At 40.6% G+C, this 19,508-nt stretch overlaps 1 protein-coding gene across 1 annotated transcript in view; it reads right to left on the bottom strand.

Annotated features, from left to right (window-relative positions):
- Positions 1-16,464, bottom strand: part of fgf11b (fibroblast growth factor 11b) — a 35,959-nt gene extending 19,495 nt beyond the window's left edge. The window contains exon 1 of the mRNA XM_031857212.1: positions 15,377-16,464. Within this exon, the coding sequence (XP_031713072.1) occupies positions 15,377-15,569 (193 nt within the window). The 5' untranslated portion in view covers positions 15,570-16,464. The remainder of the gene's footprint in view (positions 1-15,376) is intronic.
- Between the last annotated feature and the right edge of the window lie 3,044 nt (positions 16,465-19,508).

Genomic DNA, 19,508 nt, shown 5'->3' with positions numbered 1-19,508 from the left:
GTCGGTGTGCCTTCATTATATCATCGTGGTAATTTGGACATAAAGGAAAGTGAACTCATGTTTTGCTACTGAGACAAAGTGATGTTGTTCATTTAGAACTGGAAGGTACATGTCAATGAGGTTGTAGAAAGGTGTAATGACCTTTAGTGTGGTGTGTTACTGTAGATGGAAAGAACAGTTGGAGTCACAGATGTATTCTGTCTTACTAAGATCAATAAACACAGCTGCGTTTGCATGTGACCAATAGTTTGTATAATCTTAACTTTATTAACTTTAATTACTTAGATTACTTAAAAGATTAATGATGGCATCATCAACAAATCATTCTAGATTTTGGATTAGAAAGGAAGCCAGGTCCACAGGAGGAAATTCAGCAGGAAACTCCTGGAGGACATAAAACTACAGCCAATACCCGTCAGCATTGTTGACGGTATGGCACATGAAAGACTGAGTGTCCAACTGAGAGTAGTAGTTGTAGAAATACTACTGTAGTAAAAATACTACATGTGCTACTTCTTGTAACAAAGTATTTTACAGTGTCAAATTTACACCCTCTCTGCCACGGATTCATATCCCTTATTCTGTCACTCTCCACCTCTGTTGCATCTGCTGAAACCACTCCAAGCTAATGTCACGCTAACAGTTTAAACAGTTCTGAATCAAAGTCTTGGCCGTCAGTGAAGGTGTGCACTGAAGTCACTGTTACTACTTTCAGTTTCAGCCAGTAAGCAAGACGCTTTGTGTTGTTTGAGAGAAACACGAGCAGTTACCGGCCTGTTTAAATGTGAGTTACCGTGGGGTTATGAATTCAGTGTGACCATCAGATGTTATATGGAGGCATTCGACAGGGTGGCTGTTGTGGGTGGTGAACAGGACGTTGTCTCGTAGTTTGGGGGCAGAGTGTCCCAGGGTACGACATAGATTCTGTAAAGATTTTTAGGGTCTAGAAGACAGAATTTGTGGATTTTTCTCAAGAAAAAACGAAATCACTTTTCCTGCAATGAACACAATAAAATGGGTCCAGGATCAATAGATAGTGTGTTAAAATGACTACAGGTAGTTTACAGGTAGTGGATTTAGTGCTAAGTTCCTCTTTGCTTTTCTTCCCACGTAGGCTGGCATCTACTGTGAAATTCTGAAGCTCTCATTTGGCTCCAATAGTTGAGTGCAGGCTTTTAACAACATGCAAATGAACAAAACTGTGCATAATCATAACACTGACTTGACTCAGTGTCATCAAATAGCAAAGATGCACTACAGCCCCATGTGTATTCTGCCAACTGCTCCCCTCTCACCGTCCTGTCAGCATCCGAGTCTGCATAATGTGCACACACACACACACACACACACACACTACCTCACACAAACACAAACAGACACACACACTTGTTCTGCTGTAAATGTTGCAGTTCGTTGGCATTAGGAGTGAATACATCAAGGCCTCAACAAACATGTCACGTTGTCACCAAAGCAACACGCCCCTTTCATCAAAAAGTAAAATAGAGGACGTGGCACAGAACACAAACACACATCTGCCAAAATCAGATCAGTCTCTTGAAGAAGTTCTGTAAACCAGAGAGTCAGTACAGTCTGTGTGTACTTTGATATTCTCTTTATTTTACAGGTGGAATGTTTCACACCGCATACTTGAATAGGAAGTCTTTTATGATGTCTTCATGAACTGCAATGAACTGGAACATAGCTTTTTTTTGTACCTTTCATGTATCTGCTGCAGGGGATACATTAAAGGGGTACTCAAGAGAGAGAGGACTGGTCAAAATCGAAAAAGCTAAAGCCGAGAAATTTCTGACATTTAATCCGTAGTATGGCTGAAGCACCAAGGACATTATATGCTACATTTACTATAATGCAACTGGATAGCCTTTTTTCATTATACCTTCCCTGTCCCCTAAATGTGCACTTCTTTCGAATCCCACAACTTCAATTTGAAGTTTCAAGTCCAACCATTTTTTTCTTTTTCTTTAAAGAGCCACAGAAGACATAATACAAGTCTTTTCACAGGCTTTCACAGGCAGTGGGAAAACTCCTCCTGATGACTAAACTCAAGTTCACGTGTAAAATCAGTGGAGTTCCCCTTTAAACTTTAAGATAACAGTGAGCCCACATTAGGCAACCCAACTCCCCCCCCCCCTTCATAATCCTTTGAGAAGTAGACTGACAGATAGTGACACACTGTGAAAGCAGTCTACCTCTGGTTAGATTAACAAAAGCACGCAGACTTGTTTACATGAGCCAAAAGCCTGCGTTTGTATCACGAGGATGCGTAGTGGACTCATGTGGTCTCTGCTCCACAGGGGTAAACGGAGAAGATGATAACTCGGAGAGCTGCTTACTCAAAGGTCATATTTAGTGATTTGGGTGTGTTAGGGCATACTTGTATTCAGTAAGACAATATTTTATATGGCAAGAGGCCAAATTTGATAAAACCATAACCCAAACACATCTAATGTTTGTGTGAAGCATCTCACAGTGCTGTGAGTAAGTCGATTTACTCTTGTTTCCTTCTTCTAACCCGCTACATTTCAGAGAGAAATATGTAACTATTTTCTGTGCTGCATTTATCTGACAGCTGTAGTTAATAGTTGCTTTTAGTAGATAAATATTTTACATAAAAAACGTATTAGGCTTTTAAAATACAACGCCTTGTTGAAGATTAAATCAGTGGCTAGTTGAGGCTCATTGTCACTTTCCAGATGTCTATCAGATGTTAGCAGTTCTATTTAAATACCAGTTTAACGCACAAAGAGGTAAAACTCTCCAATATTTTATAAAAAAATCAAAGATTAAAGAAAAGTCCAAAAGACAAGTAGTAATTTTTGTAACAGAACTTTGTTTTTGTCATCTTTCGTAACTAATTAATCATCTCATGACCCTTCAGGTTTATCTTGAAATTATGATTAAAAAAGATTTATCAATTGTGAAAATAGTTGCAGATTTTCAGATTTTAATGGTTTTAACTACAGTGTAAAACAGTGTGTGCCTTTTATATTAAATGCTTAATAATTCAGAAGAGTCCTGGTAATTTGACATTCATATGAGACAACAACGGGAGAATCGAGTCCCCCTGAGGGGTTGAAAATCAAGCCATGGTTCACAGCGGCCCTTTTTCTGTTTTGGAAAATTTAGAAAATGCATCGAAGGACTCATAATCAGAAAGCGAGTGGGTTGACATTGTCATTAAAATGATTGTTTTCCAGGTGGAGGAACGGATGTTTATCTTCAACACAGATGAACGGGCCTAGATTCCCACCTCGTGCTGAGTTTTCTCCCGTGAGCAAAGTAAAACATTTTGATCACGACTATACCGCCTCGAGCCAATTGAGACTCCTCGTAATCATTCATTTTACCACATGTGTCCATGTATGGTGTGGTGTGAGTCATCCGCTGTGAGGTGCATCCCTGTTCTGTAGTTAAAAGAACAGCAGGGGCTGTGCATATACAGTGTCTTTCAGGGTGAGCACACAGACATCTGCCTCGCAGAACTTTTCACCAGCCATGCCAGAAACACAACCTGCAGCCTCGACTGTCCTGGGTATTTCCCGCGGAGAGGAGGTGTGCGACGACATTCATCACTCCTGGGACACGTGTGGGCTTGAGTGACAGGAAAACATTCACGGATCCAGGTCAGTGGATTGTGGGTCAAAGAGAGCTCCCTGTCTGTTTATGTACATCAGATGCTGTCAGCGCACTCGACATGTCAACATGTTGACTCATCAGCAGGCCCATTTCCAAGTGACCTCTCCGCACAAAATATGACTAGCAGTTGACAATCGGAAGAGCAAGTGTGTAGAGGGAGTGCCTCAAGGGACGTGGCTTTAAAAGATACTGTACGAGCACTGAAGGTCAAAGAGTCGTGAGTGTCTGCACTGGCAAAGTGACGTCACGTCATCGCACACACGGCCCTCTGTGGGGGGGTTTTGTGCAGCAGGTTGATAGCTCTCTGTGCACAATCAATGTTTTCTAACTACACGGATGATATAATGGACAGCTTCGAGGAGCTTTGAGAATGTGGGTTTCCAAAAGTTTCCCCCTCTGCTCTTGTTTGACCATCTTTGTGGGAGGTTTAACCAAAGCTTCCCTGGTAATTTAATTCTATGTAACTGTGTAAAGTGACAAACAATTGCTTACTTTGGCGTTTTGTTTTCATTTGTTAGCAACAGTTTTACTGTACATACACCTTTTAATTGAACTTTGCACAGTTTATGCATAAGTATAATAGAATTCCCAGTTGACGGAGACATTTTGTTGTTGTTTTGTGATGTTTGGGAGGAATATTTGATTTGCAACTTTCAAGCAGAGGTTAACGAATGATGAAGTAAGCGGTCCAAGTTTAGAAAAGCAAAAGAGATTACAGCCATAAGAGCATTTTGTTTATTAAATTGGGTTTTCCTCCAATCCCAGCAGTAGCCAGTCTACACAGGGATGCCTCCTCATCACTTTACGTGATAATCATTTTGAAAATCACCTGGGGGAGACTGGAGCCTGGTGTTACAGTGCAACCATTCGCACAGCAATTATGTGTGTGTCTGTATAAATGAGGTCAATGCACATAAGGACCCAAGGTAATCACTTTATGCATCACAGCTGCCATCAAGGACACTTAAACCCTTCGCCGCGATGTAATTGCTCCGAGAAAGAAGCAGTGGTTGAGGTTTATCGCTAATCAGCGTAGTGTATGGCTCGGTGTTGGTTATCATTGCGCTAATGTAGTTATCTAGCTCCATTTGCCCTCAGTGTGTCGCTTGCTGATCTCCCTGTAGCCGAGCTCCTCTTGATAAGGTTGGAGGTAATTACTGGGGGCCTGCATGACTGAGCAGCCAAGGGCATTTCTTCTTCTGCTCTGACCGAAACCAAACAACAGGGGTTTTCCTTGGCTTGTATTTTCAGGACTCCCTGACTCTACCCTCCCTTCTCATCAAGCTCTCTAAATTTCAGCTGCTCTCGCTATACCTCTCACTCTTTGTGTATGTATGGATGTGCGTCTGCATGCATGCACCTGCATGTGCACTGCATGTATGCGTTAAAGAGGGAGTCTGTCTCTTGTGTAGTGTTCGATTCTTCTTCTAATAAAAGGAGAACATGGTTCCTCCTTTTTTTTCTCTCTTCCCTTTTTTAAACTGGGCCATGAGCTACAGTGCTGCTAGTACTGTAATTATCAACCTTGTGGGAAGATAGAGGGGGGGGGGAGAGAGGGAGAGGAGCAAGGAAGAGAGTAAGTCGCGAAAGCTAGTTAACAACACGGAGGCAAGACCGAGGGATGCTCTACGTTTTTCCCCGAAATAAAAGAGGGAAGGATGGGAGCAAGAGCGAGAGAAAAGGGCAGTGATGGATACAAAGACTGCGACAAGCAGACGTGAGGAGCAGGGAGAGCAGATATAGGGGAAGACGGGTTTAGAGAGGATGCTGTAGAGGAGCAAGAAGAGGGATAGCCGGACGAGGGCGAGGTTAAAGAAGGACTAGGAATGAATGAGATGTATCACATCACCTGCAGCTCCAACAATGGCCTCTGAAAATGAATTTGAGGCTCCATAAATCATTTCACGTGACAATGGCAGCAGTTCACGTAAGTAAGACGGAGTTATTGCCGCTTATTAATGGTGCTGACAGGAGCGTGTCAAACACGAGCAGAGGCAAATAGGACTTCCCTGACGCGTTCAATATTCACGTATGTGCTTCATTAGCATTATGACAGGTACATGTCAGTGACACTTGACAAGATGCTCAGCACAGGCCCGGTTCAGCGCGATGCGGTGCGTACTGCAGCCTCACGGCTTCATCAATAACAATAAAGCACCAAATTTGATTTCTTCAGGTTAAAAATCTCCCGCTTACTCGCCTCGCAAGACCGCTGAGCCTAACAGCTCCCCAAAGCCCCCCCACCTGTCCTTTTCCCCACAGACCCACCGGCAAGGACACAAATAACACTTTAATATATGCAGAACAAACACAAACATTCCTCTGCACTCCCATAGGGGTCCAGACCTCTGTCAGATCGTGTGGTGATCACGCAAGTAAACAGCCGAGCTAAACAGCACAGTGAATGACAACAAAGCGCTCAGAATTTGAACTTGCATTGATTTGCGCGCTGAAACACTTTGAAATAGTCCTTACACGGTGCGCTTTTTCCACGCAGAAGAAGAAGAAGAAGAAGAAGAAAACCATGAGTAGAGACTCTGCATTGCAGCTCTTCATGGGAGGAGGGAATCCATTGAATTTCAGCAAAAACACTCTGAGTTTAGCTGACACAGTTTCGATACTCACACGCTGGCGTCTGAACATACAGATGCACAAAGAAGCAGGCGCATAAGTAGGCTTGAAGAAATGAATTTACAGTACACATACACAAACATGCAGGCCAGGGAGCAAAGCACAAACTACACATTTCATCAAACACAGCAGGTTTACAGGAGTAGCAATCTATATTTTTACACTTATTATTTGGGCAGCACAACCAAATTGGCTATATCGGTCTACATTATAGAGCACTCAGAAATGAAGGGGCTGTTCTCCATCAGATTATTCAGTATTCTGATTCAGGAGTAAATTTAGTAGCTGGTCAGCGGTGTTGAAGCTGGTCAGTCTTGAGTACTCTTCTTTGCTCCATTCTGTCGACCTCTTACTGCGAGTGGAGCTCTCTTATTAATTTAACGATTCTGACCGCTAAAGGTCATTCCAAGTAAGTGTAAAAGAAAATCTATGTTGGCTGCAATTTGTCTTGCCACACTCGCCTACGATGCATTAAAAATGCTGTTGCCGTACTTTTTCAATGACAAATAACCAAGTTGTAAAACAAGGCAGAAACTAGACCTTGCAGGTTCTTACAAGTTGAGGTTAAGGGAAGCCCCAGGTTAAGGGTTAAGTTCACTAATGTATAAACTGACACTGGCCCTAATATATATATATATGAATAAATATACATATATATTCATATATATTTGTGCTTGTAACCGTGTTTTAAATGTGTTAATAATTGGGCTGGGTTGTATAAGAATTAATAATAATAAAAAATATGTTAATTCGGTCAATAAATGTCTTCACATTATCCCACCAGTCACAATTGTGACCGAACATAGAACTTTTTCACATACTTTTCTATGAAAATTAAAAAAGCATATTACATATTAAAGAGTTGCTAATGACACATGATTTGGATATTTTCCTGTCTGGGAAAAAACTGGGATTAAATGGGTTAATACTGTCGCGTGTAGACACAGACACATCTTTTGGGTATTTTACCAGAGGACTTCCTGTTTCTCCTGCAGTACATCTCCCCGTCATGCCCCTCCTCCTCTCACATCCTCTCTACTTCTCCTTGTCTTCTCATCATTACCTCTATAGGTGTCCTCCATCCTCACTGTCTTTCTCTTGTCTGAGGTAAATTCAATCTGTCCTTGTCAGCTTTAATCAAAGCACCCACAGATTGAATTTAGCAGGTATGTGTGGGAGGTTAAGGTGGCATTCTCAGGACGAGGAAACAAAAGACTGTTCTTTGTACACACATCTGTCCGCCTCCTCACTTTGAATAAGACTTAAGGCCATTGTCAACAGCCTCTCTGCACCTCAATATATTTTCACAGCCAACTCTAAACTCTAACTGCAACAATACTCGTAGAAAAAGTCACTGATCCCCCTGGTGCCTTCATGTCCATTGACTATATTTGCTGAGAGTCTAAAGGACATCTGCAACCCGGAGACATAAAGTTAGATAAACCTTCAAAATTAAAAGAAATACATAAATAAATCCCTTAATCTCTAATGGATTGAGTTTTATATAGGACAAGCTAAAAGATTAGAGCTCATACGTTTGTTGTTTCATTGTGGTTTAATCTGAAGTGGGCGTCTTGGAAAAAGTTTAAGGGATTAATCAGATCACCTACTTCTACACAACAGCTGCCTCCCCATTCCCTCCAAGACGCCATTAGTACCAGATACTGTATTTACGTTCCCTCTGATGAAACAAGTTTGTTGAAAGCTGAAAATCCCCAGAAATTGGATGACCTCAACAGCAATCACCCACTAATCTTTTATTTGTCTCGTCTAGATACAGACAGACAGAAAGCTGTTGTTTCTTCTCTCAAAATTGAATTTGGGCTGGATGTCGTCAGCCCTAAGCAGTGTCATGGCACTTCTACTCTGTATAGTTGATAAATTCAGAACATAGATGTGCCGGTACACTGTTCTTTACTACAGTATATACTGTGCAGAAACATTCTAGTTTGTGGAAGAGAGCAGCATTTTACATGAGTGACAAAGAAACAAAACAAAACGTTGTAGTCATTCTTTCACGGCTATAAACAACCGAAAGATAATAGAACATGTAAATAAGGATGAATGCTAGGGGGTCCGTGGAGGTACTGCAGGGGGTCCGCGGAATTTTTGGTTGATTAGACAATTAAAAAATAAAGAGGTATGTTTATACATGGTACTAGGCCCATTTAATATAAAACACAATTTTATACAATATATTTAGTCGGGGGTCCCTGCTCCATCTCTCTATCAGTTTGGGGGTCCTTGGCCTGAAAAATGTTGAAGACCCCTGCTCTAGGAGATAAGATACAGTAAAATGACTTCACACCACAATTACCCTGGATTTAATCAAATCTAGCAAACTGAGCAGTTATGATGCAGCTTTGTTGACCTTAAACACACAGGTTGGTGGTTCTAAAGTTCAAGACAGATAACTAGAAGTAGCTGTCTGTACACTAATGGTAGAAATTCATGAACATTTTAGGGATTTTTATGATAATACCGTTTACTGTGACATTTTCGGCCATACTAATTGTAGCATGAAGCTGGCAGTACACCCATATATAACCATATGTTATTAATGAACATAGCTACCAAGTAGATGAAAGTATCTTCAACATTTTCAGTGAAAATGTTTTCATTTTTTATATGGTTATGTTTTGGTACAAAGGGAACTTTTATGTTGAAGGAAAAATTGTTGTGTGTTTTGTGTGAGTGAGTGGTGTATCAGGTTTCATAGACAGTGGCCTGGCAACATCAGCAGCAGCCCACCTGCTGTCATCAGATTTTAATAAAAGTAAAGTACAAATGTTTTTATATGAAATAACCCAAATTGAAAAAGTGTGTCTTCATTAATCCCAGCAGTATATTGTACCATTACAGCAACTTAGCAAAATGACAATGACAAAGATAATGTGCATGAAAACTATACAATACCTATGAATATACAATACAAAACTTATTGACAACAGCTTGAATAAATGAGAGGATTTTAATACATGAGTGATACACATGTTTTAAGGGCGTTTAATCTAACCACACACGGGAGACGGGATGCAAAATCCTTTGCTTTCCTACGGCATACGTTTGGTATGAGAACTTAGAACTTACTCTGCTCAAAAAACCCTCAAAACTTATCTGGCATTACAAATAAGTAGCATATAAACGTAATTTCCAGGAGACGGGGTTCTCCACCAGTCACCGACCCACCCACCCAAATTTAACCAACTGAAACACTGCAACAAGAAACAACCGACTTTATTGACAGATTATTGAGCAAGTACTTGATGTGTGAGGGAAGCTGTTCTCAAGTGACAGTTCATATCCTTCCCCGTGGCTTCCCATCTCGTGTTTTCTACATGCTGCCTCGACGGGAGCCTGATTCACAGCAATTCTTTTCCCTTTAATCTCCACTGCTCTCTCTCTCTCTCTCTCTACCTCTCTTCCTGTACTTTTGATTACCTCTTTATCCGTGTCCACCCCCATCATTGCCTCCCACCTGCACCTTTTGATACAGTTTTTCTCTGACATCAGTAATACTTTTCTCTTGAAACCTCTGTTTACCTCCGCACACTCGCCCTCCCTCTTTGTCTCAGCCCCCCTCTCCTTCTCTCTCTCTCTGACCCCTGTCACAGTCAGTAAAGTTCTGATGAGAAGCTACCTAACACTGCATTGTCTGATCAGGTGTTGTTGAGTAAGCGAGTTTGCCGCCCTGGTCTCTTGGGGTCAGTTTAATGCTATCCTATGCTGGATCTCTCCTTGTAACCCAGTCTGTTGCTCGCCAGCCAGGCCCTACATTTGTGCTCCAACCGTTGACTGGTCCCTCTGATGCTTACACCTACAACATACTACAGTGCATCTCCAAGCCAAACAAGTCCACACGATGCTACAAGATGTCTAGGTCGGCACTATATTGGCATGCATTTGTTTCTAATGACTCAGCTGATAGTGCTGCTATTTGTATTTCTGTGGTAATACTGTTACGTCTAGTGACTAATCCCTTCTTCCAAAGTCTACCGATTCTTCCTTTGTGGCACACATCTGGCTAATTTTAGATTTAAATTAGAGATGCACCGATCGATAGGCAGTATATTTTCAGTAGATTAGACTCATATTCCCGCTCTTTTTCTTCAGCGTGAGTGAAAAGAGATAAAGCTCGCAATTTGTCACAAAACACCAAAGTCCAAAATAAGCCGTGAAGGAAGAACATTAAAAAACATTTGGACAGCTAACAGAGGTTGCATTGACTTGCATTATGATGCGTTCAAGCTCTACTCAGTAAAAATGCCCGTTGTGCGAAGGTAAATAATGATTCTATGACGTGTTCAAATGTAATCTTGGAAAATTTAGTTTTTGGCGAGAAACTTGAAAGCAGAGATTTTTTCGCAGCAATACAAAATAGATATTAGAGAGAGAATTATGACCTGGCTCTAAGCATCTTCCATTCTCCAAACCGCTTATCCAGCGTGGCGTGGAAATCAGAATCGACAAAGAAAATTGCAGTCGTTGCATCTCTAATTTAAATGTCTGCATATCATTTCCACGCACACGGTTGCTCATTTGATCTAACTTAGAGAAAGGTACTAAAGGTGATTCACAGGAGCAAGCAGCTCGATATCCCTTTTCAAGTCAGATTCCACCTTGAACGAGCTAAGTGGGTGATTATTGATTAATTGCTATACATTAATGAGCTGAATTGATCTGAAAAGAGGGCAGCAGTGCAGATCACTGACGGGGAGAGTTTTTTCATTGGTGAGACCTTGAAGGGGTTACTTGTATAGTCAGGGACAGTACAGGACACCTATAGAGGAGGAAGATGAAGAGGGGAGAGGCAGGTGGTTCGTCATGGATCTTATCCAATGTGAGCTTTGTGCTAACCACATGTATATGCAGCAGGGGTTATGTCCGTCCCTATCATTTCACTAGCCCATTGCTTTATGGCAGTAGTAAATATAGCTTATGTGTGCTGGTGTGATGCTAATATGACAGCTGAGACGAACTTCTCCTGTTAAATAAAAACAAAAGCACAGAGCTGGGGGAGAATCTAGAATCCTGTGATGGAGAAAATGTGTAAATGTATTTCCTGATAACAAGGTATTAACAAGCTGTGTGCAAATGACACACTATTATGTGCACTTGTTACAAAAGTAATGCACTTGAGGCATAAATGTGGAAGAATTATTTCTAATCTCAAAGCCTTTTTCAGACCCACAGAACTTTTAAAAGTATGTACACCAAAGTCCCAATGTCTTTCAGGCTGTACTCTAAAAGGGTTGAGGCAGATTTTTCTTTCCTCTCAATTTGAAACAAGAAGAGTAACACTCATTAACTGTATAAATTGTAGCAGCTATTACCTTCTTTGCCTGTGTGGCACCAGTAACGGTACATCTACAGGTCTATTAGGTTAGTATATTTGGAGCAAGTCTGACCGTAACCAATTACGTACATTCATGGTACCCAGAGGATGAATCCTAATGACTTTGGTGACACTGACCTCATCACTACCACCACCACCAACATTTTTTCGATTTTAGGGAAATTCCGGAACAACTATTATATATATATATATATATATATATATATATATATATATATACTGTATATATATAGCTTTGTTTCAAATGGCAAGGTGCCATTCTATATATATATATTAGTGATGGGCAACGATTAAAATATTTAATCACGATTAATCGCATGGATTTTTTGCGATTAATCGCAATTAATCGCATTGTTATGGCAAAGTTCAATAATGAATTCAAAAGTAGTGTATTGCGCACTTTTATTTTAAAAGTACTGCTATATGAACAAAAGGGCAATAACATTTGGTTCACGAGATCCAGGTAGCATGTTTTATACTTAATGTGAATATAATTCATACTTTGTTGGCATCTTATTCTGAAAACCGGATGTTCGTCTGAAGAAACCGGATGTTGTCTCACGTTAATCTTTCCGCTAACTTTCAAAGTCCTTTGCTTGCTCCCGATCTGTGCCGTTTAAATGTGTTTACCGTGAATTTCAGCATATAGGTGCACTAAAATGGAAGTGTCTGCTGAGTTGACCACGGAGATCTGAGTGTCTGCTGACTTTACCGCAGCGATGTCCAGTAGTCTCCAGGGAGAGCAACAGCTGGTGCAGCTTCTCTCTTTATTTCTGCCCCCCCCTCGACCAGAAGCGGAAGTCGCCTTTTCTCTACGGCAACCCTGAAGGGACATCATATCTCCAATACAAAACGATAAACATGAGACAGTCTGCTACAATAATAATAAATTAAAAATACTTACCTGTTTTTTTTGTTGTTTTTTAATTATTATTATTATTATTTTTTCCCATCTCAAAAGGCTCAAGGACATACACACACACGTATATGTATTGTCTCTTGTCTTTCAATAAAAAAAAAAAAAAAATATATATATATAATAAATTAAAAAAATGCGTTAACGCGCGATAAAATAATTGTCGGCGTTAATTAATGAATGCGTTAACGCGAAATTAACGCGTTAACTTGCCCAGCACTATTATATATATTGGCTTGAGATTTGACAGAATATCTATGCTACTCAGAAGACACATTTTAATAACTTTGGTGTTCCTCTCATGCCATCATGATTTTAAAGTTTTAATTTGTCCTATACTTTAGTTCATGACCTGCTAAATGAATGACATCAGCAATGACAGCAAATGTTTTTAATGCTAACGAGCTAGAGTGGGATGATGAACATGGTAAACATTATGCCTGTTAAACAAAAGTATATTAACATTGTCTTTGTGAGCGCCATGCTAGCATTAGCATTCAGCATTTTATACAGCTTTAAAAAGCTGATAGCAAAAAAAAACCACACATTTTAGTTTAAAAAATGTAAATAAAATCCTTAGGCTGGCAGGAACTGATAATTATTTCATAATATAGTAACTGACTTTATGTGAGCGTAGATCCTTTTCGGCCACAATCGGCACATTTGACACCGCAACACCAGTTGAACATCTTGTATTATTGTGTCAACACCTTAAATCGAGTTTCATAAAACAGGGATTGTTGAGGCTCCACAGAACAGATGCAAAACAACCGTTCCAATACACTTTTTGAAACAAAGCTGTTATATTACAAGATCTTATCATTGTTATGTCACATTTGCAAAGTCTAAAAATTAGAGGTATTGAGCCACCAACAAGACATAATGTTTCTCTATTACCTAACTATACCACAAATGCCACTAAATAAGCAAAACTTAATTCATCTTCAGACAAATTTCAGGTGAAGCTTTCTACAATGCTCACAATAAATATTGCATGGTATGTTATCTACAGTACATCATTCCTCTCGCCATACGGTGGACATTAAAGTGTTTGCATTACAATGCTGTTTGAAGCATAGAAGACATACAGTATGTGAACATGGTGGTGCAGAATGAAATGAGGACTTTCATGTCATCAAGCACAAAGCTCTGCTCATCGTTCATCATTCTCACGTTCAGTCTGCTTAGATGCAGTCTTTAGCTCCGGGGGGGGGTGAGACTCTGAATTTCTTCCTCAATCAGCCATGAAAGTATGTGGCATATTTATGAAGGATGTTTGTTCAGCAACATTTCTTTAATATGCATAATTTAACTTAAGCATACTATACTTACTAATTGTGCATGAAAAAAGGCAAAACCTTTCTCAGTTACGAAATAAATAATTCAGCAGCCTACCAGTCACACCAAAGGTCTCAAGAACACTGCACATTTAAATTAAGAAATCACATTACTCACATTTAAATTAAGAAATCACATTACTCTCTCTCCTGAATTAATGCAAAAGTGAATTTAGGGGAAAGCAAGTTAGCATGGAAGGGAATACACAGGGGGTTGCAAATTGAGAAATATAACAAAAATGTTTACTTTCCATTAAACGTTATACATAGCTAGACATTCAATCATGTATGAATAGTAATACCTAACAAGAATACAACGACACACTGCACCCACAAGCACAATATCAAGGGGATTTTATACTTTTAATTGTGCTAATTTGTGTTCTGGCACACTTTTCTTTTTTCATTGACAAGAGAGAAGGTGAAGTTGGCAACACATCACATGATTCTCTGTTGAAGTTCTGCTTTCAAAGAGAAAGTACATCAGAGAACCTGACAGAGTTACCCACTACTCTAGATTTAACATGAATACATGAAGGTGCTGTGATACTGTATGGTAGCCCAGTCCATAGCAATTTGCTTTTTAATTTATTTCTTTTTAAATGCACAAATTTTACATATAGTCACAAAAATAACCAAACAATACTAGTTGATTCATCCAAACAACATGTATTGATTTATGTCATGTCCCGATATTCTTTCCAAATCAAAATCTCAATCGACCAATGGATTTTCCTCTTCTATCCACATCTGTGGTGCTTGTGTGTGTGTGTGTGTGTTACTTACTGGATGGTGCATAAATTAAATAAATACATTCAAAACAGAAATCTTAACTTCTACTTCAACTAGTCAGTATGGCAGTAGTTGTGTACGTGCGTGCCTTGAATTCCACTATCTGCAGATGCACATAAAATAAGAGAGTACTTAGACTAAACTGTAAGGATGGTTTTAGCCAATTTCACATATTATTGTTCCTGCAAGTCCCTGCATAATTATATGTTTGGGAAAGCAAAAGCTCCATTCGATGTATGGAAAGTCATTTCAGCTGGGTTTTGCATTTATTCAATGACTTGTTTTATTTTTACTCTGCCGAGCTGAGTGCAGCAGCTACCATTGGTCAGTGTATCAAACAGGTGACGCAGCAGGAGGTGGCTACCCAAAAAATAACTGCTATTGTGAAACTTTTAGGTTCTATGATATATGACGACAACAGATATTAAGTTGATAACTTCTGTGAATCTATGGTAAAATGATTGTTTATGTATAAAAACTGGCTGTAGTACTGGGTGTTTCCTTGTTTCTAATGGAAAAGTATTTCGATACAATGTTGATCTCCAGTTTCATATGTCTTTGATTGACTTAATAAACCTGTGGGACTCCTTTTCAAATTTACTTTAGATACGTTAAATTGTGTTATGCCAACATATGACCGAGAGAAAGAACAAGCAGAGACGGATGAAAACGATAGCAGTGACTCACCTGGTCTTTTCTCGTTTCGAGCTTTTCGACCCCCGCATAGTCGTACTTTGGAGATCAGGACCAGGATCTGTTTCTGGCACAAGGACTTGTTGCTCTTAGGACAGGGCTTGCGCTTGTTGACTACCGGTCGTTTGGTTGGGTCCTCCTTGACCGCCCGTTTCTGTCTAATGAGAGAGCTGGCGAGAGCTGCCATCTTCCCCCCCTCTCACCTTTTGGGAGGGGGGTATCTTCGTTCCCAGTATCCCCCTTGCTGGTTTGGCGTTAGCTTTCCTCCAAAAACTAGAGTAGGACAGACGGTTTAGAGAATCCCCCACAGGGGAGATCGGGGCGTTTAAGTGGGTTAACAGGGAAGAGTTTAGTTTGAGGGTTTCCTTGGAGAGTGAAGAACTGGATGAGTGGCAAGTTCACCTGCAGTCCATTGTAAAGCCTCCACCCTGACCAAAAAGAAAAATATGACCCTAACAGAGCACACGAAAAAGTGCCACAGTCACATTTTCAGTGTGAAAAAATAACAGAAAGACCAAGGTTAGAATGACCGGACTTTCAAAAAGGTGACAACGGAGACATGTTACTACCCCTCTTCCCCACTCATCTTGCACATTGAAATACACTTCAATAGCCAAGTTCAAAAAAATGAATATTGTAAAATAACTAACCTACTTTGACGAGACAACACGAAAGGGAAGGAGCTCAAATGATTTGACATATAAAAACGCTTTTACTGAAGAAAAGTGAAGTCATTTTGAATGCTAGGAAGCTCTTAAAAGCGCGAGAGGAATCAAACTGTTTGTCACCATTTGTGCAGTCCACGGAGGTCCAACTTTGCCTCCCATTTAAATGTGGCAGCATGGAATAATGAGCTGAGAGTCCGAGCGGTAATCCAGCCGACTTAATTCCAGAGGTAGAACAGCAGGCGGGACATCGGTGGTCTTTGCAGGAATGAAGCCGGGAACAGAGCAGAGACATGGACACAGACAGACAGAGATCCCTCTTCTGCCTCTGATGGCACGCTCCTTTTCCACAGTCCTCATTGAACCCCCCCTCCCTCCTCCTCCCCCTCCTCCTCCCATCCAAAGTCAGCGAGTGGTTGTGAGAGTATGTGTGCGTGAATTCCAGCAGCCACCATCAGTAGAGGTGACATTCATGAGCGAGAGGGAGAGAGAGGGAGAGAGAGAGAGAGAGAGAACAAAAAGAGCGAGGAAGACAGGAGGGAGGAAGGGAGGGAGGGAGGTAGAGGCTGTGATGTGTGAGAATGAGCTTGACTGGGAGAGGGAATGGGTGAGAGACGGGCAACAGCCACTTCACAAAAATCATTGCTCGCAGAGGCTACAATTTTGTTATTTTTACAGCAACGACCCCCTTAAAAAAAAAAACTCAATCATTCTGACTGCTCTTCTGAAATAGAGAGACACTGCCAGAGAGAGGGAGAAAGAAAGAGTGCTTGAGGGGCAGATTGTGACGGTTCTCTATCTTCACGAGAGGAACGGCATCACCATGTGTCGCATGCATTCACAGCATACTTTGTTGTAGCATCTTCCCTGCTGTATAATCATCTGTCCCCAGTCAGTATTCTTCTTCATTCTTCAACGCAGACATCCGCTCATATAGCAGTAACCTCCACGGTCTGCCTGTGATTGGCTCCCCTGAGCTCCTACACATGAAATGGAGGCAAAAAATGAAGTGACTTTGTTCCCTGAAACTGGCATTTAGTGTCTGACATATCTGACTGCTGGCTTACGCTAACCCTGACAGAAACATGAGCTCGGACAGATTGAGTTAGACAGCTAACCCCGCCAACACACACACACACACACACAAACTCATATCACCCTTGCTCTCCCTCAGCTCCCCCCCACCTGCAAAAGACCCATAACAAACAACAAAATGTGGATATTTTTGCAGAGTGTGTTCACGCAGCTTCCTCATTTGTTCTACTTGCATTTAGATACAAATGCAAGGGCTGACATAAAATATTTCTTTAATAATTTAGGAACTTCCACGAGTATCAGTAGAGAGCACAAATCATGCTGACATACTTTTGCAGGAAATAGCGGGTTCTGGTAAATGACAATGCCCCGCAGTCAAGCATTTTCTCATCTTGTTGAGTTGCAACAAAAACAAGCTTTATGCTTGCCATTTTCATTCCGCAAAACAACCTGATTGTAGACAAATAGTATGTTTGGAGTAATGCAGTTCTTACAGCGAGTCTTTTCAAATATTTACATAGATTTCTATAAAAGAGAATTATCGAAGGATGTTTAATATCAGGCACTGCATTCTTTTGGCGGAATGTAAAGTGGATGTTAATGGTGTGATCGTGTATAAATTGTTCAGCAGGATGCATGTTCACCTTCAGTGTAAGAGTACACTGATACATACATTAGCTTGGTAAATCAGGGCCATGATGTGAAAAGCTCATCCACTGTCAAGAATATCGTCATTGCCCGCCATGAATCTGAACAACTGGACATAAAGAACACTGTGAACATCTCCGGTCCAGCCCCCTCAGACTCAAACACCAATAAATCAACTTATCCGAGAGCTAATCAATCCAATTTTATTTGTCGTGGCACCTCTTTGAAAAAGCCAATTGCCAGTGAAACCAGCATAGGAAAGCAACTTGAAAATGCAAGGTCGATTCAAATCGTTTCAAACAATACCGAGCAAGGTCACTGTCTGTCAGGGCTGGATTGACAGGTGACAGCGGATGTCTGGTCCCCACGGGGGGACGAGGGCACAGCGGGGGGAGGCGGAGGAGGGGGTACCACCGATGAGATGATGCAGTTTGCATCGACAAGCAAACAAATCAGATGGGTTTTTTTCTGCTTTTCCAATGATTATTTCCTTCCTGCTCGCACTCGCCTTCTTTCTCCAGTACGAGAATCAATCTCCTAATGGACTTACAAGCATTGCCAAAAGGTTGTTCTCCTTTTCGCTTTCTCCAATCACAAGTACATGCCAAGTTACACCAAAAGAAAGCTAAGTGGGGATTCTTGGGACAACAGACGATCTCAAGGTTAACAAGTGTTTCCATCATTATAATGAAATTTCCTGCCAAAATCTAAGTGGACTCATTAAGAGTAAAACCACTTTTCATGTCTTCCTGAACTATATCACCTGTATGAACACACCCATACTATCAACCAAAAACCCATTATGTCAGGAGTCTATGTTACTGCCATTAGTTATTTCCAATTTATTACCATATAAATGTTTTTCTTTTGTCTTGCTCATATATATTCAACGAGATTCTTAAACTCTAATCATATTCAGGAGTTTCTGTGCGGGCTGCCTCAGCCCTCCTGTCACTGTTGAACCCTCTCTGTTGAAGTGGAGGAGAAACAATCTGCATAATTCAAAATGAAAGTAAGAAAATTTAAAATAGCAAATAACCATTCCGTCACGTGTCCATGTATGAATTGTCATCATCTGCAGTGACGCACACTGAGGGGGAGTAAATGCAGATGTTTTGCTAAGAAACAATCCATGTCACAATCCCTGCATGCATATCAATTCACATGGAAGCCGAGGGTATTAAAAGTAGATCCGCTTTGAAAGTGCTTTATGTTGAAACGGTACAACGGTTTCACGTGTTACCTAACGAAGACGTCTATAATCTAGTGGTGGAAAGTAACCAAGTACATTTACTCAAGTACCGTAGTACAGTTTTGAGGTACTCTGCTCAACTCTACTTTACATGAGTATGTCCACTTTACCCCATACTTCTCCTCCACTACCTTTCATGTAATCCACAAAAATTTAAACAGTTTCCATTATTTCGCGAAAATGGATTTCTGTGCTTTTCTCATTGGGTGAGAAGAAGGTGATGTCACATACTTCTGTGCACCAATCAGGATCAAGCTACTGTCTGTTTTCTGTGAAATAAACGATCAAGTGAAGAATGGATGAACAGGATTAATTAAGTACACAATTACTTGATGGATCCCAAAAAACTGTATAAAAAAAAAAAAAAAATGAAAATAGTCTTTAATTTTAGCCCTATAAAGCAAAAATCCCCAAATATGTTCATTTATACTGAAATGTAGGCAGTATGGTTGCTGCAAGGTGTCCTTTAAGCCAGGTCCGATATGCTATAATATAAAGTGCCTATCCTGAAAAGCCCGAGTTCGGA

This window comes from Anarrhichthys ocellatus, unplaced genomic scaffold, assembly GCF_004355925.1.
Source record: "Anarrhichthys ocellatus isolate YVR2014 unplaced genomic scaffold, GSC_Weel_1.0 scaffold18, whole genome shotgun sequence".
NCBI classification, from domain to species: Eukaryota; Metazoa; Chordata; class Actinopteri; order Perciformes; family Anarhichadidae; genus Anarrhichthys; species Anarrhichthys ocellatus.
This window is presented reverse-complemented; position numbering and strand designations above follow the sequence as displayed.